Source organism: Budorcas taxicolor, chromosome 21 (genome assembly GCF_023091745.1).
Source record: "Budorcas taxicolor isolate Tak-1 chromosome 21, Takin1.1, whole genome shotgun sequence".
In the NCBI taxonomy this organism is placed as follows: domain Eukaryota; kingdom Metazoa; phylum Chordata; class Mammalia; order Artiodactyla; family Bovidae; genus Budorcas; species Budorcas taxicolor.
Genome location: NC_068930.1, coordinates 50762412 through 50782713, shown reverse-complemented (window position 1 = coordinate 50782713; position 20302 = coordinate 50762412). Strand labels below are relative to the sequence as shown.

Here is a 20302-nt window from a genome sequence, read left to right as displayed (position 1 = left end):
TTCTCCAGAGGATCTTTCCAAACCAGGGATCGAACCTGGGTCTCCCGCATTGTAGGCAGACACTTTACCATCTAAGCCACCAGGTCCACTGGAGAAGGGAATGGCAAACCACTTCACTTATTCTTCCCTTGAGAACCTCATGAACAGTATGAAAAGACAAAAAGATATGCCACTAAGAGATGAAATACCAGGTCAGTAGGTGCCCAATATGCTACTGGAAAAGAAATAACTCCAGAAAGAATGAAGAGACAGAGCCAAAGCAAAAACGCCCAGTTGTGGATGTGACTGGTGATGGAAGTAAAGTCTGATGCTGTAAAGAACAATATTGCATAGGAATCTGGAATGTTAGGTCCATGAATCAAGGTAGATTGGATGTGGTCCAACAGGAAATGGCAAGAGTGAACATTGACATTTTAGGAATCAGTGAACTGAAATGGACTGGAATGGGTGAATTTAAGTCAGATGACCATTGTGTCTTCTACTGTGGGCAAGAATCCCTTAGAAGAAATGGAGTAGCCCTCATAGTAAACAAGAGTCCAAAATGCAGTACTTGGGTGCAACCTCAAAAACAACAGAATGATCTCTGTTCATTTCCAAGGCAAACCATTCAATAGCACAGTAATCCAAGTCTATGCCCCAACCACTAATCCAAAGAAGCTGAAGCTGAACTGTTCTATGAAGACCTAAAGACTTTCTAGAACTAACACCCAAAAAAGATGTCCTTTTCATCATAGGGGACTGGAATGCAAAAGTAGGAAGTCAAGAGATACCTGGAGTAACAGGCAAGTTTGGCCTTGGCATACAAAATGAAGCAGGGCAGAGGCTAACAGAGTTTGGCCAAGGGAATGCACTGGTCATAGCAAACACACTCTTCCAAAAACACAAGAGATAACTCTACATATGGGCATCACCATATGGTCAATACTGAAATCTGATTGATTATATTCTTTGCAACTGAAAATGGAGAAGCTCTATGCAGTCAACAAAAACAAGACCTAGAGCTAACTGTGGCTCAGATCATGAGCTCCTTATTGCAAAATTCAGACTTAAATTGAAGAAAGTAGTGGAAACCACTAGACCATTCAAGTATGATCTAAATCAAACCCCTTATGATTATACAGTGGAAGTGACAAATAGATTCAAGGGATTAGATCTGATAGACAGAGTGCCTGATGAACTATGGACAGCGTTTCATGACATTGTACAGGAGGCAGTGATCAAGACCATCCCCAAGAAAAAGAAATGCAGAAAGGAAAAATGGTTGTCTGAGGAGGCTTTACAAATAGCTGAGGAAAGAAGAGAAGCTAAAGACAAAGGAGAAAAGAAAAGATATACCCATCTGAATGCAGAGTTCCAAAGAATAGCAAGGAGAGAAAAGAAACCCTTCCTCAGTGATCAATGCAAAGAAATAGAGGAAAACAATAGAATGGGAGAGACTAGAGATCTCTTCAAGAAAATTAGAGATACCAAGGGAATATTCCATGCAAAGAGAGGCACAATAAAGGACAGAAATGGTATGGACCTAACAGAAGCAGAAGATATTAAGAGGTGGAAAGAATACATAATAAGAACTGTACAAAAAAGATCTTTATGACCCAGATAATCATGATGGTGTGATCACTCACCTAAGAGCCAGACATCCTAGAATGTGAAGTCAAGTGGGCCTTAGAAAGCATCACTATGAACAAAGCTAGTGGAGGTGATGGAATTCCAGTTGAGCTGTTTCAAATATTAAAAGATGATGCTGTGAAAGTGCTGCACTCAATATGCCAGCAAATTTGGAAAACTCAGCAGTGGCCACGGGACTGGAAAAGGTCAGTTTTTATTCCAATTCCAAAGAAAGGCAATGCCAAAGAATGCTCAAACTACTGCACAATTGCAGTCATCTCACATGCTAGTAAAGTAATGCTCAAAATTCTCCAAGGCAAGCTTCAGCAGTACATGAACTGAGAACTTCTAGATGTTCAAACTGGATTTAGAAAAGGCAGAGGAACCAGAGATCAAATTGCCAACATCTGTTGGATCATAGAAAAAGCAAGAGGGTTCCAGAAAAACATCTATTTCTGCTTTATTGACTACCCCAGAGCCTTTGACTATGTGGATCACAACAAACTGTGGGAAATTCTTAAAGAGATGGGAAAACCAGACCACTTTACCTGCCTCCTGAGAAATCTGTATGCAGGTCAGGAAGCAACAGTTAGAACTGGACATGGAACAATGGATTGGTTCCAAGTTGGGAAAGGAGTACATCAAGGCTGTATATTGTCACCCTACTTATTTAACTCATATGCAGAGTACATCATGTGAAATGTGGGGCTGCATGATTCACAAGCTAGAATCAAGATTGCCAGAGGAAATATCAACAACCTCGGATACGCAGATGACACCACCCTTATGGCAGAAGGCTTAGAAGAACTAAAGAGCCTCTTGATGAAAGTGAAAGAGAAGAGTGAAAAAGTTGGCTTGAAACTCAACATTGAAAAAACTAAGATCATGGCATCCAGTCTCATCACTTCATGGCAAATAGATGGGGAAGCAATGGAAACAGTGACAGACTAATTTTGGGTGCTCCAAAATCACTGCAGATGGTGACTGAAGCCATGAAATTTAAAGACACTTGCTTCTTGGGTGAAAAGCTATGATAAACCTAGATAGCATATTAAAAATCAGAGAAATTACTTTGCCAACAACGGTCCATCTAGCCAAAGCTATAGTTTTTCCAGTAGTCATGTATGGATGTGAGAGTTGGACTATAAAGAAAGCTAAGTACCGAAGCATTGATGCTTTTAGACTGTGGTGCTGGAGAAGACTCTTGAGAGTCCCTTGGACTGTGAGGAGATCCAACCAGTCCATCCTAAAGGAGATCAGTCCTAAATATTCTTTGGAAGGACTGATGCTGAAGCTGAAACTCCAGTACTTTGGCCACCTCTTGTGAAGAACTGACTCATTGGAAAGACCCTGACACTGGGAAAGATTGAAGGTAGGAGGAGAAGGGGATGACAGAGGATGAGATGGTTGGATGGTATCGCTAACTCAATGGATGTGAGTTTGAGCAAACTCCAGGAGTCGGTGATGGACAGGGAAGCCTGGTGTGTTGCAGTCCATAGGGTTGCAAAGAGTTGGACACAACTGAGCTACCGAACTGACTGACTGACCAGCTGTGGGGAAACACTAAATGGATGAGTTGCTTGTGGAACTGCCAGAGGGCTTGACAACGCCATTACAAAAAGCAGAGCAGTTTCTCAGGAGGCTTATTTCACAGGAAGGTAACTCTTGCTGTTCCACCAATACTGTGAGTTTCTCAGGCCTTGGTTCTGCGGCTCAGCCTTTCTACCTCCTTGCCTTATATTTTAACCACCATGGATTCCGACACAGGAATCGTGAATTTTCCTAATTTGTCAGCCTAGGAAACTTGAGTACACACGGTCCTTTAAACATAAAAATTTTCCCAGAAGTTGTCTGCAGTGGAAGACAGCCAGGGTAACAGTAGTCAATATTACTCTTAATATTACACTGAAAGTATTGTGGGCAATGGTAGACTGATAAAGATGGAGCAAAAGGACTGCCATGGTCCCAGGTGTGCAGAGCACGGTCTAGAAGGAGCTCGTGGGGTGTGGGTAGATGTCTACTTGGCCTTGTGGAGAGGACATGGCTGGCAAAGGGCCAGAATGGACCCCCTGAAGCATGGGGTGCAGGAAAAGGGCCCCTCTTGCTGGGGTCCAAGGACAGTATCGGCTGAGAGCAGACTGCCAGCGCTGGGTTCTCAGAGCAATTGTAGGTACCTTGCTGGCTTCGGCTCCCTGTTTTCCCCTCTCTGTGGTCTAGGGCTGATTTTCTAGCCAGCCAGAGGTACGTTATCCATAAAATATGCCTTCCCTCCCGGTTAGCCCTAAACTATTCTAGAAATTTCAAGGAAATTGTGGTTAATTCGGTTCCTGATATTTCCCTCATATCCTTCCAGCTTCTGTATAAAGTATTGCAGTAGGTGTGCTTGTCTTGCCTCCACTTTTAAAGTTACCACCATATCAGTCAAAGACTATAATCCCTGCCACACTTCTTTCAATTCCAATACCAGAATCTTGGCCAGCATCTTAAAATTCACAGTGAATAAAGAAAACCGGTCTCTAATTTAAATATGCTTGACCTTCTGTGGGGAGCAAAGTAATCACAGCTTTGTCATGCTCTGGTTTGGTTCAGTGGGTGTAAAAACATGTTCAGATAAAATCGGGATAGACCCAAATTTCCCCCCGTCCTTCAAACTAAACCCAAGCAAAGTGTTGTTCTGGTTTGTAGTCTTTTTGGCTGAGGATTATACTTGCCAGAGGATCTCTCTGTTGGAGAGGGTTTGTATACCCAGTCTTGCCAAAAGTGTGACTTTATAGCTTATTGTCCTTATAAGACCCTGCTCCCTCCTAACTAGTGTATCATTTTTTCTTTTCTGTACACATATAAGAAGTCCCCTATCACTTCTGCTAAGCCAAGTGGTGTTTGACTGGCATGCTCTCTGCTAGCCTGGAAAATGTGAATTTCTCCCCAGGAGCAAAATCTTGTATGAATTGTTTCCCAGTTTTTCTCTCCACTTTGAAATCTACTTCAAAGTTATTATTTGGCTAACGGGTTATGTTTTCCTTCCCTTGAGGTCTATAGGATTTGCCTCTGATGTGTGGATGGGGCACAGGTTTTCCTTGTACTCTGTCATTTTTATCTATGTTACATATGAGCATAATCATTCTCATCCCAAGTATGAATCTCAGCCTTTAGGAAATTGCAAAAGCCTACTTCACCTCTATTTAGTCTTTGAAGATGTTCAGCTCAAGAAGAGAATAGTCTTCCACCTAAGCTCTATGATGAAAGTTAAGGATCAAGGAACTGATAGCAAATGGGTCATCAATGATAGACTCTAAAGATACGGATTTTTTTTTGAATTAGTTCAGGCTTTGATTCTGGTTTGGGATAACACCATTAAATATAGCTCTATACACTGTATCCTGGGAACTTAATAATCTGCTGTGGTGGTTTAGTCTCTAAGCATATCTGACTTGTTGAAACCCCATGGACTATATAGCCAACCAGGCTCCTCTGTCCTTGGGATTTCCCAGGCAACAATACTGGAGTGAGCTGCCATTTCCTTCTCCAGGGAGTCTTCCCAATTCAGGGATTGAACCCGTGTTTCTTGCATTGGCAGGCAGAGTCTTTTCCACTGAGCTACCAGGGAAGCCTAGTTATCTGTTAGAGACCAGTTAGGTCAGGTACAGTGTCACAAAGTTTAGCGATTATTTTCTTCGTAGGCAATGAACACATGCTTAAGCTTAGACACAACACAAAGTGAATAGGATGATACTTTGTGATCCTCGCTTTCAAGAAAGAGAGGAGTTGAGTTATATAGAGAGCGAACGTGTGGCTCTGTTTTCAGATAGTGTGAGAAGCCAGCTTCAAGGGCATGTCAACATTCGTGATGATGTATTGAGTTAAGTTCAAATTTTTCCTGCATTACTCTGTGAAATCCTGCCTGGAAGCTGTTCAGTACCTAAATTATTTCTTTCCAGTCTATGATTCTTGTGGGCAGAAAAGTGAATTATGTATATGAATCCTTTCATATAGTTATCTTTCAGCAATACCTAAGGCAGCAGCCAAGTTGCCTCTCTATTATCATTTACAGAAAATAGATCTCAGTCTTAGGTTTGGCTGTGCCAGAAACCCTAGGTTTTTGCTTTCAGAATTGAGACTTTGAAGTAATGATAATAGCTACCATTTACGGAGCATGCATTAGACGCCAGATACTGTGCTAGATGCCTCTCATGCTTCTTCCTTTATTTGAGTTTTAAAATTTATACAATTTTTATAAATTAACAAAGTAACTTTTTTCACAAATTATGCAATACAGAGCTGTATTGAGAAAAAATAATTGATGATTTCTGTCACTACCACCCTCAGTCCAATCACTCTGGTAACTTCTGTGGGTCCTGCCACCTTTTCCAGTGCTCATACACACCTGATATCAAATCTTCCCGTTACCCTGTAAGGTTGGTCACTTTATCTCTATAGGGAGTGGAAATAAAACCTAATCAGTTATTAGCTCCAATGAACTAAGCGCTAACGTAGAGGTCTCCTTCAAGAAACAACACTGTTTTCTTTGGGATAAAGAAATCTGGGTAATGAAGATGCTTAAGGGGAAATCACAAATGTTTGGGGAACCATGAAAAAGCAAACGGGTCCTTCCATGCTGCCTGTGCCCACAGTCCAGTCTCCTTCCATCCTGCTCTCCCAGAGATGCTGGGGCAAAGCACAGGGTCAACATCTCATCACCTGGAGGCCCTGTGTTCCTCCAGACAGTTATTGGGCAGCAGCATGGTGTTGACGTAGCTCAGCATCTGGAAGAGTTTGTTTAAAGCAAATTATTTTCCACTCACAGATTGTTGAAAAATAGGCCTGCTCATCAAATCTAAATTCTAGAAAGAATGTAATTATATTTTGGATGTCTTTTTGTCCATAATCATGCCCTAGTAAAATAAACTGCAGTGACGAATTAGTGTAATACCTAAGCAAAAAGGGATGTGTAACTGTGGGGTTTTTGAGCCCAGTTCCTCTTCTTTTACATTTTGTTCTCAAATAAAAGGAAGGGGCTTTTATTTTTTTTCTTTAATTTATGAAAATGCTTCAAGACTTTGAGGAACAAAGGGCTTACGTGATCTTCTATCTCCTAATTGAGCGAGGGTATTTTTCCTACCTAAGTGTAGCAACTGGATCTCCTCTTTTTAACAAAGCAATATTTTTCTTAAGGCCAGATATGGACACTCACTTCTTTGTATAAAGATATCCGGTTTGCTTTCTAGTCATGTGATGAAGTCCAGTGCAACATCCATATCCCATTGGCTCTAAAATGCACCCGAGTTCCCCTTACCGTGGGAAGCAGGTAAGAGACGCATGTGGAGTATGCTGTCTTTAGACACGGTGTGCCTAGCACTCTTCTCTCACTTTAGAGAGAGAGGAAATCTCTCTCTGACACACACCCCATGCCTGTGCCTACTGGCCATGCTCTGATAACTATTTACCAAAGGAACAATGCCTGAAACCTCTGTCCGTGATCTCACAAGGTAATCAGAGCCAACTATGGTCAGTCTTTGATGGAAAAACTCCAGGAAAAATATCTCGGGCTGCCATAAGTCATCTCAGTGATATGTTGGTGATTCTGGGCTCTCAGGAAGGAATCAGTGCCCTAGGGTGGTGCCAGTGAGCATTGTTTAAGCACCAGATCTTCTCTTTTACTTTAGTCTTTTAAGAACTTTTAGGCTTCCCTTGTGGCTCAGATGGTAAAGAATCTGCCTGCAATCCAGGAGACCCAGGTTCAATCCCTGGGTTGGGAAGATCCCTTGAAGGGAATGGCTACCCACTCCACACTTTTCTTGCCTGGAGAATCCCCAAGGACATAGGAGCCTGGTGTTGCAGGCTCCGTGTTACCATCCATGGTGTTGCAAAGAGTTGGATATGACTGAGCAACTAATACTTTCAAGGACTTTTAATTTTTAAAAGAATTTTTTATTGAAGCATATTGATTTCAAATATTACTTCGTGCTTCAGGTGGGCAGCATAGTGATTTCGTATTTTTACAATTTATATTTTATGAAAAGTTATTACAAGATAATGGCTGTAATTCCCTGTGCTGTACAATACATCCTTTTTGCTTATGTATTTTATACATAGTAATTTGTATCTCTTAATCCCATACCCCTAATGTTACCCCTTCCCCTTCCTTCTCCCCATAGATTCCCATTGGATTGTTTCCTGTATCTGTGAGTTTGTTTCTGTTACATACATTCATTTGTACCATTTTTTAAATTCTACATTTAAGTAATATCATACATTATTTGTCTTTCTCTGTCTTACTTATTTCACTAAGCATGGTAATTTCTATATCCATCTACTTTGCTGCAAATGGCAGAATTTCAATCTGCTTTACAGCTGAGTGATATTCCATTGTGTATGTATAGCACATCTTTTTTTAAATTGAGGTATATTGATATACAATATAAATTGCAAGTATACAACATAGTGATTCACAATTTGTAAAGGTTATACTCCGTTTATAGTTATTATAAAATATTGACTGTATTCCTTGTATTATACAATATATCCTTGTAGCTTATTTACCTTTTACACAATAGTTTATACCTCTTAATCCCCTTCCTCTATCTTGCCCTCTCCCCTCCCCTTCCCCCACTGGTAACCGCTAGATTGTTCTCTGTACCTGAGTCTGTTTCTTTTTTCTGTGTTCACTTTTTTACTTTATTTTTTAGATTCCATATATAAGTGATAGCACTTTCAGTCTTTCTCATGGCCGAGTAGTATTCCATTGCATTTGCTTGTGTGTGTGTGTGTGTGTGTGTGTGTGCGCGCACGCGCGCGCCATATCTTGTTTATGCATTCATTTGTTGATGGACACTTAGGTCATTTCCATACCTTAAGCTATTGTAAGCAATGCTGCTGTGTACAAGGGGTGCATGTATCTATTCGAATTAGTGTTTTGTTTTTCTCAGATATATACCCAGGAGTAGAATTTCTGGGTCATGTGATAGTTCAATTTTTAGTTTTTCTGAGAAACATCCATACTGTTTTCCATACTGACAGCACCAATCTACATTCCCACCAACAGTTTATGAGGGTTCCTTTTTCTCCACATCCACTCCAGCGTTTGCTATTTGTGTTCTATTTGATGTTAGCCATTCTGACAGGTATGAGGTGATTTCTCAGTGTATACCATGTCTTGTTTATCTACTATTAGTCTGTTGATGGATACAGGTTGCTTCCATATCTTGACTGTTATAAACAGTGCTGCTATAAATATTGGCATGCATGTATCTTTCAATTTTTCATTTTCATTCTTTCAGATAAATTCCCGGGAGTAGAATTGCTGGGTTATGTGGTAGTTGTATGTCTAGTTTTTGACCAAACTCCATACTGTTTTCCATAGTATTGCACCAATTACAGAAATTCTATTTCATAGTTTATAATCATTATAGAATATTCTCATGGATAGATATAATATTTTTCAGTATATCTCTCCAAATAAAAAGCAAGATAAAAATATTTTTGTTTCCAGAATATGAGCAACGTACCATCCTAGATAGTTAACACAGTGCATGGTACCTTGTAGGGCTCTATAGGTGCTTGTTGAGTAAATGAATGCATGAAAGAACAGGGAGTTCCCAGAACTAGCAATTGGCAATAGCTGACATCAGAGTTAGTCTCTGAGTTCCTTCAAATGGGAATACTTCTGGCAGGTACCAATGAACTGAAGATTTTTCTAAACCAATGTGGAGAGCAGTGTGATATGGTAATATTAGCTACATTCTGACTCACTTATTCTTCCACACTCGCAGCTCTGGTGCAGTCAATGAAAAGTATATCTAGGAAACTTAGAATGCAATTTGGCCCACAGCTGGTAACTAAATATGAAAATTGTAGTGAATCTAAATATTGGGAGGAAACTGAATTGGTGGGTGACCTGCTGGGTTGGATAGTATTGGAATCATTTGGCTGATGATGCTAATCAGTCACCATTTTGTTTTGAAATGGAAGCCCAGTAATCAAATAAGTTTAGTAAAATTCCTTGTGTTTACAGAGATCTAGTCAAAATGATTCTATATTTTCCTATTTAAGCATCCTAGTGGAAGTCAGGTTTTGCCTTTCTAATTAAATATTTGCTTACATGTGTGATACAATGTCTCTGAATGAAACAAAAAGGGCACTTCTAATTCTTATGAGAATTAGAGTTTAAATTTTTCTTTATCTCAAGGTCCCAAGTTGCCATAAATATATATTTGTGTTTTATCTATTACCTGCATCAGTTGGATTAGCAAACTCTGAAAATCTTACAGCATATGTGTAACAAGAATGAGCCAGCAAGGATGACAGCACCATTGGTTGAGATGTAGAATTCTGCTTAAGCCATTTTTCAGTCCTTTCCCCTTAAAATATTATTCAGTCCGTGGTTTCTCACCTGTAAAATATAGAGAATATACCTGCTGCCCATCTTACAGGTTGTTAAGAGGGGCACCCGTATATGTTCATAAGACAAAACCACGCAGAGTATTAAAACGTAAACTTGGAGTCTGCAGGGCTTCAGTTTGAGCTCTGGAACCTCCACTTACTCTGTGATCTTGAGCAAGTAGCTTAATTTCCTCATCTGTTAAGTGGAGATAATGATAATACCCACCCCATACACTTGTTGAAAGGATTAAGTAAGACGATATACATAAAGCATCAAGCATCTATGCTAATGGCTGACACTAATGAGCAATTCTTGTGTTGCAGCTACCTGGTAACCTGCATGTATGTGCCCTCTAGAGTGTAAATACACTGTGCGAGGTGGGGGACCAGTCAGTGCGCTTCTCCATTCTCAGAGTCTGCTCCCGTGTGATGGCCTTGCTTCTACTGTCCATAGACCTGTCCAGTGGACAGTTCTTACTGAGGATGTTTACCAAGTGGTAGGGAAGAGACCAGTTTACAGGATCTTCTGCTTCCTGGGTTGAGGAACTATCCCTTGAAAGAGATCTCTACCCCAGGAGTAAGTATGGTTGGGTCTCAGAGGAAGCAGTCCTATGATCTTGCACTCTGGATACATTTCTGTAGGACTTTCTCACAAAGGTTCAAGGCTCTGCCAAAGGAAACAACAGCCAGAAGGAATGAACAGGAAGAAGCTAGCTTCCCCTCCCTCACATCAGCCTCCACCTTTTGATTGTCACTGTCTTCAGCCACCAAAAGGAATTACCTGTTATTTTACTATGATAACTAGTTTTATTATTATCATCATAATTGCCATTATTATTAACAGCTAATGTATAGTAAATGCTTACACAAGGCAAAGTTCATTGACTTATTTATCATCCCAGCAATCCTATGAGGATGATTCTATTGTTATCCATGTTTTACAGATGAGTAAAGTGAGAATAAACCAGAGAATAAAATACCTGCTTAACCTGGCAAATGGTATTGCTGGGACTCAAAGCTAGGACAGTCTGGCCCTGACCCGTATTTCTAACTACAGTACCACCCTCTGATTTGCTTAATTATTCACAACTGAGTTCAAATTCAGCAAAGCACTTGAGTCAAAATCCATGTGTTACATTTTCCCATGTCCACCTAACACCCAAACCGGTGGAAATCAGGCAGTTAGCCATCAGTAAGTGTTATTTGGATTGACATATCAACATTACTATTTATAAAATGGATAATAAGGACCTACTGTATAGCACTGGGAACTCTACTCAGTACTCTGTAATGACCTATATGGGAAAAGAATCTAAAAAAGAGTGGATATATGTATTGTTGATTCACTTTGCTGTGTAACAGAAACTAGCACAATATTGTAAATCAACAATACTCCAATAAAAATTCATTTTAAAAAGACCTGATAGAATTCCTCTCTTTTAATTTTGATGGCTTAGCACACTAGAGTTTAAAATGATTAAAAACATCTTTGTTGTTTTTCAGTTGCTAACTTGTGTCTGACTCTTTTTGACCCCATGGGCTGCAGCACACCAGGCTTCCCTTCCTTCACTGTCTCCCGAAGTTTGCCCAGATTGGTGTCCATTGAGGTGGTAAAGGTATCGAACCATCTCATCCTCTGCCACTGTCTTCTCCTTTTGCCTTCAATCTTTTCCATCATCAGGGTCTTTTCTGATGAGTCGGCTCTTTCCATCAGGTAGTCCCAGGGACGGGGGAGCCCGGTGGGCTGCTGTCTGTGGGGTCGCACAGACTCAGACGTGACTGAAGCAACTTAGCAGCAGCAGCAGCAGCCAAAGTATTAGAGCTTCAGCTTCAGCATCAGTCCTTCCAATGAATACTCAAGGTTGATTTACTTTAGGATTTACTGGTTTGATCTCCTTGCAGTCCAAGGGACTCTCAAGAGTCTTCTCCAGCACCACAGTTTGAAGGCATCAATTCTTCGGCCCTCAGCCTTCTTTATGGTCCAATTCTCATATCCATACATGACTACTGGAAAAATCATAGCTTTGACTATATGGACCTTTGTTGGCAAAGTGATGGCTCTGCTTTTTAATATGCTATCTAGGTTTGTCGTAGCTTTCCTTCCAAGCAAGCATCTTTTAATTTCATGGCTTTGGTAACCACCTGCAGTGATTCTGGAGCCCAAGAAAATAAAACCTGTCACTGCTTACAATTTTTCCCCATCTATTTGCCATGAAGTGATGGGACTGGATGCCATAATCTTAGAAAACGTGTTAATCTGTACTTTCAATTAAAGCCACTGGTTCCTCTGTTGCTGAAGAATCTAGATGATCTCTAAGCTCCCCTTCTCCTGCTCTCAGGTGCTGAGAGTGGGTGGGGATGGAGAGAAAGCTTAGGCCAGCAGCAGGAAGAACTGGTGTTGGCCAGTCTGGACCCAGGCAGCCTCACTTCTGCCCTGTCTCTCCCATCCCCAGGAGAACTGCCTCTTTCCTTTCCTCGGCCCTCTAGGCTGCCTTTCTCAGAGCACAAGCACAGTGCCCAGAAGCCTGCTCAGCACCTTCAGAGTCTTTCCAGCAGAAACGAACTGTGGCTCAACTTGTCCTCAAGTCTTTTTTGAAAACCAAAATAAATAATTTACGTTGATAGTTAGTGTGCCAGAACACAAACAACAACAACAACAAATCTCATTTTGTAGCAGAGAGAATGAATTTTAACCTGAGATTTTTCGTTTTCCTCCTCTATGAAATGCTTTTATTGCTTTAAGATGTGTTCCTTGTTTTTTTTTTTCCCTTCATGTCACAAAAAAAGGGCTTTCTTAGGATTAACATATTGTCATTAATCCTCTTAAATGAAAAGAAGAAGTTGAGTGTAGAATTGTAGCTAGAGTTTCTAAAACATTTACCAGTAAAAGCTATAGGATTTTACTCTGTAAACAAACTCATTTAAATGTATCAGGTTAATTACCTAAGCTACAAATACAAGTTGGATGAAAAGCCTTGATTGAATTTGTCCTGTTCTGTTTGGCTGACAAAGCCTTAATTGCACATGGTAAGAAAACACTTTTAGTCAGTAAGTACATCAGACTGCCATGACCACTCCAGCAACCTGCTCCAGTGAAATTTCAAACAAATGTCGTGTCAGTGCTTGCCTTATAGGGAAAAAAAAAGAAAATTAAATGCTGAACATTTCCCCTTATTTGCTATTCAGTATTCAAAATTTAAGAGGGAGAGATATCCTTTGTGCTGTACCTCCAAAAAAGGAAACAGTCATTCAACCTTATTTTAAAACTCATGTGAATTGTTGTCATTGTAATGTAGTGAATTATAAACCTCAGGGCAAACTGCAGTGATTTCTTTAGCAATTTCCAAAAGGAGCATAGACTGGATTCTAGCAGTCAAGGTATTTCAACCTTGAGTAATCAATCAAAGGCTAGAAAGAAGTAAATTAAAAGTAACCCAGTCCTCTCAACACCGCTGATTTATCATTTATCACAGCAAGTGTTACACACACTGATTGCCCACTTTCTTGAGGAAGTCTACAATCAACTGCTGTTTATCTGTTAGGTTAGATTTCTAACCTAACGCCAGTTTAAACTATTGAGGCAATGGAATCAAGACTAATTGTAACATTTGCTTTAGAAAAACATAATTAAGAAGGTAAATATACTGGATTCAGGAGCCAAATATACATTCCTTTTGGATTATGCACAGTTATGGATTTCTAGTTTATCTTCATGGTTAATCCCCTCCATTAGTGTGGATGATCCAGAATTGGATGCAACTATTGACATGTTGAAAATGATGCTAGTCATTATCTGACATTAGTTTCACTAATTCCACCAAAGGTATTTTTTCTTCGCCAACAATCTTCCTTTTAAGTCCTGTTGTCATGCGTGCAATTTTGTTTACATTTGGGGTTTCCTAATTTTAAAAAGCATGAATCTAGGCATGATAATTCATGTTTGGAGGAGGAGATCCCTAAAATTCTGGGCTTGAAGGGAAGCTGAAATGGTAATTTTCTCTGTTTCATGGTCCCAAAGATGACCTTTCTGGCTTTGCTCCTCTCTCCTGCAGCAACCATCCACCATGAGTTACGCAAGACACATCATTAAGAAGGAAGGTTTGGGACTCCAAGGCCTCAACAAAGGATTTACAGCAACTTTGGGACGTCATGGAGTTTTCAATATGGTTTATTTTGGCTTCTACTTCAATGTCAAAAACATTATTCCTGTCAATAAGGTACCTATTTCATAGGTTCAAATCCTGGAGGAAAAATCCTATCAATGATGGTAGCTACATAGGTAGAGTGTTTATCCTTCCAAGTCACTGTGCTGAACTCTTACATCTGTTACCTAGTTTGATCCTCACATCAACCTTGTTCACTGAGTATTGTTATCTTTATTTTGAATTCAGAAACTAAAACTTAATTAGAAAGCTCAAGTAAATTGCCCAGAGTCACATAATAAAGAGCAAAGCAGACCTCTGAAATCAAGTCTGACACCAAAATTATTATTCTTGAAGAATACACCATTATACCTGAATGTTTCACATTTATCACTAATAGGAATTTCTATAAACCGTTATTAATTAATTTTTATCTCAGAAGTATAACTTTCTTAAAGTTGAAATTTTCATAGTCTAAATACATTTTGAGTTTATAAAAGAAAGTTATCAGCCTAAAATTTAAATCTTACATAGATAGTAATTTTAAAATTTACCTAAGTTAATTAGTGTCGGAGAAGGCGATGGCACCCCACTCCAGTACTCTTGCCTGGAAAATTCCATGGACGGAGGAGCCTGGTAAGCTGCAGTCCATGGGGTCGCGAAGAGTCGGACACAACTGAGCAACTTCCCTTTCACGTTTCACTTTCATGCATTGGAGAAGGAAATGGCAACCCACTCCAGTGTTCTTGCCTGGAGAATCCCAGGGACAGGGGAGCCTGGTGGGCTGCCATCTGTGGGGTTGCACAGAGTCGGACATGACTGAAGCGACTTAGCAGCAGCAGCAGCAGCAATAAATTAACTCTTCTAGGATCATTCACTTTTGACATGAAATAACAATAATAATTTTTAACAGTAACTCATATATTTCAGCAGCCTTTCCACTTTGATAAGATAAAAGTAGCACACCATGTTATTTAAAATGAGCCTCTTTTACTAGAGCATCACAAACTTTTCTCCCACCATCATATTGCTTGCCTGCAATCAAAAGTGTAATTCTGGAAGCACCAACTGGGGAAACATTTTTCACATGCAGGCATTTTCCCACAGGAGTTCAGTTCTTCATTTTGCCTAGTACAAAAGTATTGAAGAACTTTTTATAAAGCATAAAAATATTCCTAATATGGCTGTCACCTGATTTGGTAAAGTAATGTTAGTTGTACTTGTTTTTTTCCAGTTATCCCTTTTAATCTAGGTCAGTACTTTTCTCAAAAAGTGAAAGTGAAATTCACTCAGTTGTGTCCAACTCTTTGTGACCCCAAGGACTATACAGTCCATGGAATTCTCCAAGCCAGAATACTGGAGTGGGTAGCCAGTCCCTTCTTCAGGCGATCTTCCAAGTAATAGCTAAATCCAAGGCATGTTCCCAATTAACCTTCCATTGATGTTGTTTCACTCATTAGCCAAAATTGTTAACCAGGTTTCACTGTATTTAGAAATCTCACTTATTTAGCATAAGCTCATGTTTTGTTCATCTGAAATCAATGCATAACCACAGAATATATAGATTTCCCCATTGAGTGACAGTTCTGACACCAGTGGTCCTCAGTGTTCTTCTCCTGTTGAGCTCAGGAGAAGAGGAATAAAGTGCAATAAATACTTTGGCCCTTGATGACATGAGAGAGTTCAACTCTCAATACATTAAAAAAATGCTTTTAGCAGAAACAGGCTAAATAATCTGTGGAACCCAGGGCAAAATGAAAACATTCAAAAATTAAGTCCTTTTGGACTCTGTTGGAGAAGTCAAGGGTAGAATGATTTGAGAGAATAGCATTGAAACATGTATATTATCATATGTGACTGAATCGCCAGTCCAGGTTCGATGCATGAGAGGGTGCACAGGGCCGGTGCACTGGGATGACCCTGAGGGATGGGATGGGGAGGGAGGTGGGAGGGGGGTTCAGGATGGGGAACACAGATACACGCATGGCTGATTCATATCAATGTATGGCAAAACCAATATAATATTATAAAGTAATTAGCCTCCAATTATAATTAATTAATTAATTTTTTAAAATTAAGAATTTCAAGAGACTTCCCTGCCAGTCCAGTGGTTAAAACACTATGCTTTCACTGCAAGGGGCATGGGTTCTATCCCTGGTCAGGGAACTAAGGTCCTGCATACTGGCATGGTAAGGACAAAAAACAGAAAAAAAAAACAAAATTTCAAGACAGCAACCATAGTGTCCCAGGCGGTGCCAGTGGTAAAGAATCTGCCTGCCAGTGCAGGAGATGCAAGAGACTCTGGTTTGATCCCTGGGTTGGGAAGATCCCCTGGAAGAGGAAAATAGCAACCCAGTCCAGTATTCTTGCCTGAAAAATTTCATGGAGAGGGGAACCTGGTGGGCTACAGTCCATGGGATTGCAAAGAGTCAAACACGACTGAGCATGCATACAAAAAATTGTGGAGCAATAAACCAAGCATGGGGCTCCTCTAAGTGCAGGCTCTGGGCAACTGCACAAGTCACACACTCATGAAGCTGATGTTTTTTTAAACTCTGAGCTGAGTGATTCATGCAATGTGGGAGAAATGTCCATACCTCTTTCTCTAGCTATCCAAAGCTATTTGCTATTTGAAGCAAATAGAAATTACACATAATGAAATGAATGATATAATTTACAAATATTATATAAATAATATATATTTCATTAAATTTATTTGTGCATTATTTTAATGCATATATTATCACAAGAATATGAATTTGGTTATATCTAAGGAAGAATTTCAGAAAGATCAATAAGATTTACATATGATTATGTGTTGTGTTGTTTAGTCATTCAGTTGTGTCTGACTCTTTGATACCCCGTGGACTGTAGCCTGCTGGGCTCCTCTGTCCATGGGATTTCCCAGGCAAAAATACCGGAGTGGGTTGCCATTTCCTTTTCTAGGATATCGTCCTGACCCAAGGATCAAACCCAAGTCTCCTGCATTGATGGGCACATTCTTTACCACTGAGCCATCTGGGAAGCCTGATTGTATGTTACTAATGCTTTTTTAAAAAGTCCACAAATACAAACTTCATTTAACAATTAATCAATACACTTAAGTTATTAAATTTTACACGTTGTGAAAAAGCAGAAGCTTAACATTTTTTTATTAGTTAAAAGACATCATAGTGTTCTGAAATTATGGAAAGAGCTCATTGATCTTGCTAGTTTACAGGGTTCAGATTGTATTGGCCCTTATAGGCCACACTAAGGATTTTTCTGTTTATCTGAAGAGCACTGGGAAGCCCACAAAAGATTTTAAGCAGGGGAATTACATGATAATTCTGGCTGCAGCGTGGAAAATGGGTAGAGTGGGGTAGTGAGCAAAAGACAGAGTATAACATCGAAATGATTGGTATGTGCAATGCAGGGGTCATGAACTAGTGTTCATGGTGAAGACAAGAAGTGGATCGATTTGAGGAATGTCTAGAAGGCAGAATCTGCAGGATGTGGTGATGGAGTCTGTGTGCAAGCTGATAAAAGAGTGGTGGGTAGGGATGATTCCTAGGTTTGGCGTTTGAACAACTGGAAGGATAATGGTGCCATTGATTGGGAAAGAATACCATTGAAAAAGAACAAATTTGGGGAAAATATTATTTCCTGAGCCTGAAAAACTGATTTAACCACATTTGAACTCCAAAGGACAGACATTGAGGCAGTGGTTGCATGTGGACTCTTGAGAGGAGGGCCCTAAGATGGAGACAGACACCCAGACGTCATCGGTATCCCCAAGGCGAGCGTACTTTTTTTAAAATTTAGTTTCTATTGGGGTGTAGTTGCTTTACAGTGTCGTGTTAGTTTCTAGTGTATGTACAGCAAAGTGAATCAGCTCTATGAATACATGTATCTCCTCTTTTTTGGATTTCTTTCCCATTTAGGTTATCACAGAGCACTGGGTAGAGTTCCTGTGCTATACAAGTTCTCATTAGTTAGCTATTTTACATCAGTAGCATGTATGTGCCAGTCCCGGTCTCCCAATTCCTCCTGCCCTCCTTCCCCTTGGTATCCATCTGTATCATATATTAATGCATATATGTGGAATCTAGAAAGGTGGTATAGATGATCTTATTTGCAAAGCAGAAACAGAGACACAGACACTTGAACATTCATTTTCTGGGGAATGATCAGGGGCCAATCACTTTAACGCTTTGAGCATCTGAGTATTTTAAATCTGTAAACTGAAAACCTAAGAGTGTTCTTTCTACCTGACAAAATGGTTTTGAGGATTAAAATAAACGGCAAGTGACGTTTGTGAATTTTAAGGTGCCATGGAAGTGTTAGGTGTGGGGTCTGCTGCTGACAGGGACGGGGAGGAGTAGAGGTGGCAAGGAGGGTAGTGTGAAGAGCTTTTCCCCAGAACTGTTCCTTTTGCACCTAAATGAACACTGTGGGTTTCGTTGTGGGTTTTGTTTTCTAGGGGTTTTTCGCCCAGAACAAAGTCACTGATTTTATGTGTCCTGTAATCTAAGCCTGATTCAGAACTGGGAACCCAGTACTCTTTAAATTTAAACCATAATAAATCAATGCTTTGTGCAGGGGAAGGTATGATAATCATTAAAACATGTTGAAGAACGTCATCAAGTTGTTAACCGCGAGGAGGAGGTGGTGCTCCTCGAAGGCTTTTTTGCATCTGCGCTCTAGGCCGGCTCCAGCCATACGCTCCGGACAGTTTGTTTACAGGATTGTCATTCCAGTTTCCTCACCCAGAAATTGTTCATTCTGTTGTCCCAAGGGGATCTGAGATTTTACCAACTCTGACTGGCATGAGATAATTCTAGATTTTTCTTTAATATTTTCTAAACTTTATAAACTGTCTACCAATATTTTCCATTTTCAAAGTATTTGATTTTGTAAGAAACTGTCCATATGATCATATCTGAGGAGTGGAAATCAAGAGCCGTGTGTGTGTGTGTGTGTGTGTGTGTTAAGTGGGGAAGAGGGAACAGCGAGAAAAAGCAGGGAGCTGTGCAGAAAAAGTACTTTTTCTTCATAGCATTCTGAGGTGTTGGAAGCTTCTACAAGAAGCCTGTATAAATTTTATAATAGGAAATAAATCAGTGAAAATTTTAATAGAATCTTATAGAGTACCTAGTTAACTTTTTCACATTTTATTCAACTCTGTGTCTGTTACAGAGTTAAAATAAGAACTTGAAACGGTGAGTTCAAATAACTCGGGTCAGATATCCACCCTGAAGTTTTTAACTTTAGTTCTTCAGATTGATGATCTCTGGTAGAGTCCTTTTTCATGTTTCACTGAGATATCCTGACCTCCTATGACATTCTGTACTACTAAAATCATTTTTGTAAACTCCATGATTTTGCCTGATCCTTGTCACAATAACTGCCATTTTCAGGTGAGGAAATAGAAACAGGAAGTAAAGGCCCAGAGGTGAAAGTTACTGACATAATCTATCTGAAGGTATACAGCAGGGGGCGGAGAAGGCAATGGAAACCTACTCCAGGGTTCTTGCCTGGAGAATCCCAGGGACAGAGGAGCCTGGTGGGCTGCCGTCTATGGGGTCACACAGAGTCGGACACGGCTGAAGCGACTTAGCAGCAGCAGCAGCAGCAGCAGCAGGGGGAAGGAAAGAGCCAGAGGGAGAACTCGTCCTGCTACGCCTTGTAGCGCTACATGTGCAACTCACCTTGACTTGCGGTGCACATAAACGGTCACTTTAAAATGGTTACTAAAATTTAAATAAGTGAACTTGGTAGACTATCCAGTCAGTGTAACCAGATTCCACTTTTACCCCATTCAGACCTGGAAACTGGTCCTCCCTTTTCACTTAGTCTCTGATCCATAGAAACAAAGAATTATAACACATAACCCTGGAAGAACTGGGCATTACCAGTTTGAAAACTTAGATATTCCTATAAGACAGTGAATAGATGGCTACAATAGAAAAGTTTGCTTTGAATAGAAAGTGACCATGGAATTCATTTAATGGCAACATTCATTTTCATCTTTCAGTAAATGGAATGCAATGTCAGTATAAAGAATTATCCCTTCTCAGAAAGAGGCCATCACATCTCAAAGTAAAGCCTTTTAGAAATACATATTGATTACCTTAAACACTGACATCTTTTTAAAATATTGATGAAGGTAAGCTTTCATTGCAAAACCAATT

The 20302-nt window shown here is 40.0% G+C and overlaps 1 protein-coding gene across 1 annotated transcript in view; it reads left to right on the top strand.

Annotated features, from left to right (window-relative positions):
- Window positions 1-20302, top strand: part of SLC25A21 (solute carrier family 25 member 21) — a 362628-nt gene that overhangs the window by 318481 nt on the left and 23845 nt on the right. Inside the window, exon 7 of the mRNA XM_052659966.1 lies at window positions 14040-14204. Within this exon, the coding sequence (XP_052515926.1) occupies window positions 14040-14204 (165 nt within the window). The remainder of the gene's footprint in view (window positions 1-14039; window positions 14205-20302) is intronic.